The sequence below is a fragment of the Budorcas taxicolor genome, chromosome 2 (genome assembly GCF_023091745.1).
Source record: "Budorcas taxicolor isolate Tak-1 chromosome 2, Takin1.1, whole genome shotgun sequence".
In the NCBI taxonomy this organism is placed as follows: domain Eukaryota; kingdom Metazoa; phylum Chordata; class Mammalia; order Artiodactyla; family Bovidae; genus Budorcas; species Budorcas taxicolor.
This window is the reverse complement of record NC_068911.1, coordinates 76,837,470-76,845,301: the sequence shown is the minus strand read 5'-3', so window position 1 is coordinate 76,845,301 and position 7,832 is coordinate 76,837,470. Positions and strand designations below refer to the sequence as shown.

General features: G+C 37.7%; 1 protein-coding gene across 1 annotated transcript; it reads left to right on the top strand.

Annotated features, from left to right (window-relative positions):
* The first annotated feature begins 3,808 nt into the window (after positions 1–3,808).
* Positions 3,809–4,355, top strand: LOC128067117 (60S ribosomal protein L21). Its single transcript, XM_052660188.1, has one exon. It carries the CDS (start codon positions 3,836–3,838, stop codon positions 4,316–4,318), a length of 483 nt encoding a protein of 160 aa, XP_052516148.1. The 5' UTR covers positions 3,809–3,835; the 3' UTR covers positions 4,319–4,355.
* Positions 4,356–7,832: the final 3,477 nt, after the last annotated feature.

Here is a 7,832-nt window from a genome sequence, read left to right as displayed (position 1 = left end):
AGAGTCTTCTCCAACACCACAGTTCAAAAGCATCAGTTCTTCAGTGCTCAGCTTTTCCATTGAAGATCTAATTAGAATGAAAAGGCTGATAAAGGGAGAATTCACTCACTGCCTGACTGTCTTCAAATTGGGACGTTGGTCTTCTCCTGACTTCAGACTCAGTCTTGGGTTGGAACCATTACTTTCCTGCTTCACAGACCTTCAGATTTGGGCTCAAACTCTATCATCAGTTCTCCTGGGTCTCTGGACTGCTAACTGTGGATCTTGGGGCTTCTTAGCTCCTGTAATGTAAACCAATTCCTTACAGGAAATTTCTACATACACACACAAGCACACACATACATGGATGCATATATATGTGTGTGTGTGTCTATCTACATACCTAAATAGTTCCTATTGAATCTGTTTCTCTGGAAGACCCTGATGGGTATCCCCACCCACCTCCACTTACCAGCCAGCTCTAAATTAGCCAGCTAAAATACACAGTGCTTGCAATTGAAATGCAGCTTCAAAAGTCCTTCTGCACAAAATTTCTGGAGTTGTCACTGGTCACAAGGACCATGTTAATTAGTGTACAACAATATCATGGACTTGAGAATACTTTATATTCCTTAAATACAGAATTAATTATTTTTTAAGTAGCCTACTCAATCTGATTCTGCTTCTAGTGCTGTGTATTCCCTAAGTACAAAATGAGGAAGGTTCTTTTTTTTTGATCCCTCTTAGATTTTGCACTGACAAATAGAAGAACTTCATAGCATCAATATTAGAATTCCCCAGAAATTTGGTATCAGCTCATCTTTTCTCAGAGGCAGAAAAAGTGACCTATTTGTTAAATCTATTATTCATTTTCATACGTGTAGCACTAATTAACACTAAGAAAAGCTCTACATCCCCTTATAATCTTGGTAAAAATTGAGTATTAAAATAACTAGTCCAACTATGGTCCATGAGCAGCTTCAGGATAGAAATTATGCCCAAGATATTTCAGCAGAGATGATGTACTGAAGTTTCTGTGAGTCATTTATGAATTCAAGTTAACAGATTAATGCTGCATTTTTATAAGGTAACTGATAAGCAAGCACATTAAAAGAAGATATTCATAGCCCAACTGCCCTTCATGAGATCAGATGTCATGTCTTGTATACTGTATTTTCTACCTTTTACTGAAAGACCTTGGTTGGGAGAAACTCTAAATAGAAAGCTAATTTAGAGAGGGAGCTCTTGGTCTTTTTTTCATATGATAATTTTTCTACACTAGGAGGTGATGAGGTGGATAGAATGACCATGGGGCTTCTACAGTATAGTCCTTCAAGAACCTGAGTCAGTTCAGTTCAGCTCAGTTCAGTCGCTCAGTCGTGTCCGACTCTTTGTGACCCCATGAATCGCAGCACGCCAGGCCTCCCTGTCCCTCACCAACTCCCGGAGCTCACTCAGACTCACATCCATCGAGTCAGTGATGCCATCCAGCCATCTCATCCTCTGTCAGCCCCTTCTCCTTCTGCCCCCAACCCCTCCCAGCATCAGAGTCTTTTCCAATGAGTCAACTCTTCGCATGAGTTGGCCAAAGTACTGGAGTTTCAGCTTTAGCATCATTCCTTCCAAAGAAATCCCAGGGCTGATCTCCTTCAGAATGGACTGGTTGGATCTCCTTGCAGTCCAAGGGACTCTCAAGAGTCTTCTCCAACACCACAGTTCAAAAGCATCAATTCTTTGGTGCTCAGCCTTCTTCATAGTTTGTTACAAATTACACCAAAGGAAAGAGTGTAAACAAGGAATAGTTTAGGAGTTATCATTGCAATATACTTGGTAGTATTTCTATTAGAGACATGTTTCTTAGTGCCCCAAAGAACGGGAAAAGTTAAAATTAGATGTCATCACTATCAATTTAATTAGATTTTCAAAGAGGGTGTTGGTCCACCTCACCTCTAAGAAGTAGACATCAGGTCATGCCACAGAACTTGGTCACACCTGAACCTTTGATTTTGCCTGTACAAACCAAAAAGTTGGCTTTCAACTGCCTGGACTTTAAAAAACAAAAGGCATTCCATTAGTGAGACATCAGAGAAGTCTGATTTTTATTTTAAATTTTCAAAAAAACAAAAATAGAAGAATCTTTGTTGAAATAAATCTAGAATGACTTCTAACACTTGAACTTCAGAAGTTTTTTTCAAAGATAAAAAATGAGTTAATAAATTTGGGTCCAGAAAGTGGAAAGTAATTTCTGTTTGTTGGTGAGGGTCCCTAGAATAATATGCTGCTCAAACCAAGCTCTGCACAAAGTTACTTCTCTAGATTTGATGAATAAAATTTCCTTTTGTGATGGAAAAAAAAAATTACTAAACTTTTTTTAAAATTTTAAAGTCAGTGATGAGTGAGCCCTAATGTTTATTGATATGTAGTTCAAGAAAGGTTCTCCTATTGTCTAAATATACATCAATAAAGAGTTTATTTCAAACAAGTACTTAATAGAAATAAAAAAAATAGAGTATCTGATATTTTTCCTCAATATGTTGAGATTCTGCATTTAAGACAACAATTAGATGACTTTCAATATTATTGACATTATGAAGTTTCATCTACATCTGGGGAGATTTCTCTTTAACTTCAACCATCAGTTACTTGCCTGTTGTTTTAGTATTAAGAACCTGTCTTTCATACATTCAGACTGAAGTGAGTCACTGCCTTCATTTGGTTGACTTCAGTTCAGTAAGTGCACTTGAGCATCAGCTATGCTCTGAGGTCTGTGCTAAAAATAAAGGCTTTGAGTCTAGTCTTTCCTCAGTTCTGCATGGGAGTGATAAACTTCTGTTCATGTGTGATGAAAGTGCAATTAAAAAAAAAATGGCAGAGAAAGAAAATAGCTATCACATGATAGGCCTTATACCAGTCCATCCTAAAAGAGATTAGTCATGGGTGTTCATTGGAGGGACTGATGTTGAAGCTGAAACTCCAATACTTTGGCCACCTGATGCAGAGAGCTGACTCATTTGAAAAGACCCTGATGCTGGGAAAGATTGAGGGCAGGAGGAGAAGGGGACGACAGAGGATGAGATGATTGGATGGCATCATTGACTCAATGGACATGGGTTTGGGTGAACTCCGGGAGGTGGTGATAGACAGGGAGGCCTGGTGTGCTGTGATTCATGGGGTCTCAAAGAGTCAGACACTACTGAGTGACTGAACTGAACTGAACTGAACTGATCTGACATGTGGAATTGAAAAAGAAATGATACAAATGAACCTCATTTACAAAGTAGAAACAGACTTACAGAACAAACTTACAGCTACCAGGGGGAAAGGATGGGGGAAGTGATAGGGAGTTTGGGATGGACATGTACACATTGCTATATTTAAAATGTATAACCAGCAAGGATCTACTGTATAGCACAGGAACTCTGCTCAGTGTTATGTAGCAACATGGATGGAAGGTGCATATGTGTATGGCTGAATCCCTGTTCACTTGAAAGTGTTAACAACATTATTAATCAGCTATATCTCAATACAAAATAAAAAGTTAAAAAAATAAAATGGATAACCAACAAGGACCTACTGTACAGCACAAGGAACTCTGTTCAATGTGACAGCCTGGATGGGAGGGGAGTTTGGGGGAGAATGGATATGCATGTGTGGATGGCTGAGTCACTGCTGTGCACCTGAAACTATCACAACATTGTTAATCACTTATACTCCAATACAAACTAAAAAAATTTAAAAAAATTTTAATTAAAAAAAAATCTCTGAGAGCATAGGGAAAGGACCAAATGTCTCTACTTCTGTTTAAACTGGGCTTAGCTTTTCGGCCGGAACCGCCATCTTCCAGTGATTCGCCAAGATGACCAACACAAAGGGAAAGAGGCGGGGCACCCGCTACATGTTCTCCAGGCCTTTCAGAAAACATGGAGTTGTTCCTTTGGCCACATACATGCGGATCTACAGGAAGGGTGATATTGTAGATATCAAGGGAATGGGTACTGTTCAAAAAGGAATGCCCCACAAATGTTACCATGGCAAAACTGGGAGAGTCTACAATGTTACCCAGCATGCTGTTGGCATCATTGTAAACAAACAGGTTAAGGGCAAGATTCTTGCCAAGAGAATTAATGTGCGTATTGAGCATATTAAGCACTCTAAGAGCCGAGATAGCTTCCTGAAACGTGTGAAGGAAAATGATCAGAAAAAGAAGGAAGCCAAAGAGAAAGGGACTTGGGTTCAGCTGAAGCGCCAGCCTGCTCCACCTAGAGAAGCACACTTTGTGAGGACCAATGGAAAGGAACCCGAACTGTTGGAGCCCATCCCCTATGAATTCATGGCCTGATGGGTGTAAAAATAAAGACCTGGACTGTACAAATGTTTCTCTTAATTGAGTAGAGTTGTTGTGTCCAAATTCAGTGGGTAATGTCTTTTCAAATTTAGTGTTTTTTCTTCCTGAAAGGTGTAAGATAGTTTGTTGTTCAGTATTTTTTAATAAACTGCCAGATATTAAAAAAAAAATAAATAAATAAACTGGGCTTAAAAGAGTGAATAAGGTTTTACCAACTCATTTGCCCATTCCTCTCACCACCTTCCTTTTCTTTCTCCTCACTGTGAGATTTCATTTTATGAATGAATATAAAATTATGTGCTTCCCTGCTTACATTCTCTCATGGCTTCCTGTTGCACTTAGAGTAAGATCCAGTGTCCTCTCCACGGCATGCAAGGCCCTCCATGATCTCGCTTTGTCTGTTTGTTCCAGCTTCATCTTCCCTGGGTGCCTGCTCTGTCCCAGTCAAGCTGTTCTATCAGTGGAATCCCAAACCTTCAGCAGACTCTGGCAGCTACTGTTACCACCACTGGAAATCCCTCCCGATAACAACATTTTCAGATTCTTTTTCCATTTTAAATAATAGTGAAGAATCTGGTTGAGTTTTCTTTGTACAAATAAGTATACCAATTTATATTTTGGTATAATTTTACCAACATAATGATCAGCTTTTAAAAGATGGACAAATCTAACGTAATAAAAAAAAAAGATATAGGAAATATTCATGGTGTCTAGTCCTCAGAGCCCTTGGCGAGTGCTATTGGTCTTTTGAGGCACTAAATTCACAAATGTAAGAAAAATTAAAAACAAATTACCTCCTCCTCTTTTTATGTTTTCAACAGTACCATTGTCTTTGAGTGTTCCCCAATGGGGGTACACAGGGTCAGTTGGCACATAACTAGCGAGGTTTTAACACTATTTCAGTTTTGTTGCAATCTTCCCTTTATGGGAAGGCTAACATTCCAATATTATTAAAAATGCAAACCAATAAGACATGAAATGGCTTGCTTATTGCTAACATTTATGCAAAACCACTTAAAATGTTAAAAAATATTAATCTCCTACCCTATGTAGCAATTAATGCAGCACAGATGATGACAATTGTTTTTTCCACTGGAAAATCAGCAGCAATCCACATTCTCTTCCTCTGCTTAATTAACACAACTATATATATCCGTCAAAGTCACAGGAAACGGGTGTAATTGCTTTTGTAAATTCAACCAGTCTCCAATGAAGAACTGATTGGTAAATCAAATGCAAATAATTTGGAGCTTAAAAAAAATCAGGAATATAGATATTCTTGCCCCGTATAGTATGAGGTGATACAAAGGTCAGGGAAAGAAAAGAAAAAGTAAAAATTCTTGGACCTGTCCTTGATTCTCTGTTGAGATATTAGGTACATTTTAAAGACCATTTGTCAACCAGACATCATGTTATATAGAACAATTTTACTTTATAATCAGCCACTACATTGTTGTGAACATAGGTGTGTGCTGAATTGATCTGGAATCAAAGATTGTGTGTGTGTGTATGTGTAAAGTAGCCCTAAAGTTTCTGAAAAGCAGAAGAAAATAAACACTGCAGAAACAATCTGGAAAAGAATTTAAAAAAATTTTTTAATTATTTATTTTTATCTAGAGAAGATAAAAGACAGGACTATGAGGAAGTGGGAAAGGAGACGGGCAGAAAAACAGAGATCAGAGATGAGATGCACACACATAATCCATCTTCATTATTTATGGATTCTGTATTTCTGAATTTGCCTATTTGCTAAAATTTATTTGTAACCCCAAAATCAATATTCTGGGCAATTTTATGATCATTTTCAATTTTATATGTAAGAACAGTGAAAAATTTGAGTTGTTGGACACTCACATTCCCAGAAGAGGCTAAATCGGTGACTTCTGCCTTCTTGTTTCAGTTGTCATATTGTAAACAAGTATCCTATTTGTGGTATGTTTAGTGGTATAGTTTTGTACTTTTTGTTTGTGATTAACTATTTATAATGGCCCACAGGCACAGCACTGGAGCACTGTCTAGTGTTCCTAAGAGCAAGAAGGTGGTGATGTGCCTCACAGAGAAAATGTGAATATGAGATATTCCATTTAAGTATAAGTTACAAGCTGTAGGTTATGAATTTGATGTTAATTAATCAACAGTGTGTATTGAATCGGGCATCTATAAAGATTAACACACATAAGATAGACTATATGTTGATCTATTGACAAAAGTATTGCAACCAGAGACTAAGTATATCTCTTAGTTCCAATGATTCAGTATTTGCTAGTTCAGTTTTCCAGTGGCTTTATGAACATAACTATTGTGAATAATAAGAATCAACTATGTGTGTGTATGTACAGTTGATTCTTATTCTCAGTGGTAATATTTGCATATATATAGAGAAAGAGACAGAGAGAAAAAGTGAATGAAAGAGTTATCTCATATCTTAGATCAAGTGTGGATAGCTTATCTGGAGGCCAAATTAAAGTGTGTAAATAAAAAGTAACATGATTAAATGAACAGGTAGGTGTTTAATTCACAGTGGAGAAAGACTGAGTTAATCACAGACTGTAAAACAAAGACAGAACTTTGACCACGTGTCTAACTCTTTTATTATGCAGAAAGGAGATGTGGAGACAGGCATAGTGGCCAAACTAAGACTCTGGGGAACTCTCCTGGTGGTCCAGTGGTTAAAAGTCTATGTTTCCACTGCAGGGGCCTGGGATTAATCCCTGGTTGAGGAACTAAGATCCTGCATGTCTGGTGATACACCCCCCTCCCTCCCTCCAAAAAGTAAAACTTTGGCATCCCATTCAAATCTCAGCTCTCACTCTTTTAACTTCTGGGTTATCTTCTGGGTTCTCTTAACTTCTCATTTCATTATCTGTATAATAATATGTTTCATAGGCTTGTAGTAATTAAATATGATAAGAAATCAAAGATTGTAGATGAGTGTGTCATGTATTAAAACATTCAGTTAATGATGTAATTATGAGTATGCAGAGACCAGGCTTGCATTTGCTTAGAATCTTGCTGGTGGAAACCAGTCACCATGTCCTCTTATCCCCAGCTTACTATTTTTTCCATTGCACCATTCTGAGGCCATTGAGAGACCATTTGGGCTGACAGGCCTCTAGATGCTATCACGATGGTTGGCATGGAGAGGTTTGTGTTCCCAGGGTATGCTTTCATAGCATAGAATACAGTGTTGAAGAAAAAGCAATGTAAGCAGCAGATAAGAGGAAGAGTGATGTCTACCTCAGTTTACTGCTAAAAGAACATCACTTCCAAAGAAGAGAAGTAAGAAATCATGCTAAGTTTGACTCATCTACTCCAAAATCACCTGTATCCATAAAATGGGACAGACTTTATTCCTACAGGGAGCATAAAGCAAATCAGTGTAAAAAGAAAAAGGTTTGACTTTTTTAATGAAAAAAGAGAAAAAATTAGCTACATCTTCAATGTTCAACTTCTTTATATACACATGGGAATAGTAATAACAACTCTATTAAATAATCTTAAAATCCCT

Coding starts and splice junctions, on each gene's coding strand:
- LOC128067117 (XM_052660188.1), top strand. CDS start 3,836: ATGACCAACACAAAGGGAAAGAGGCGGGGCACCCGCTACATGTTCTCC.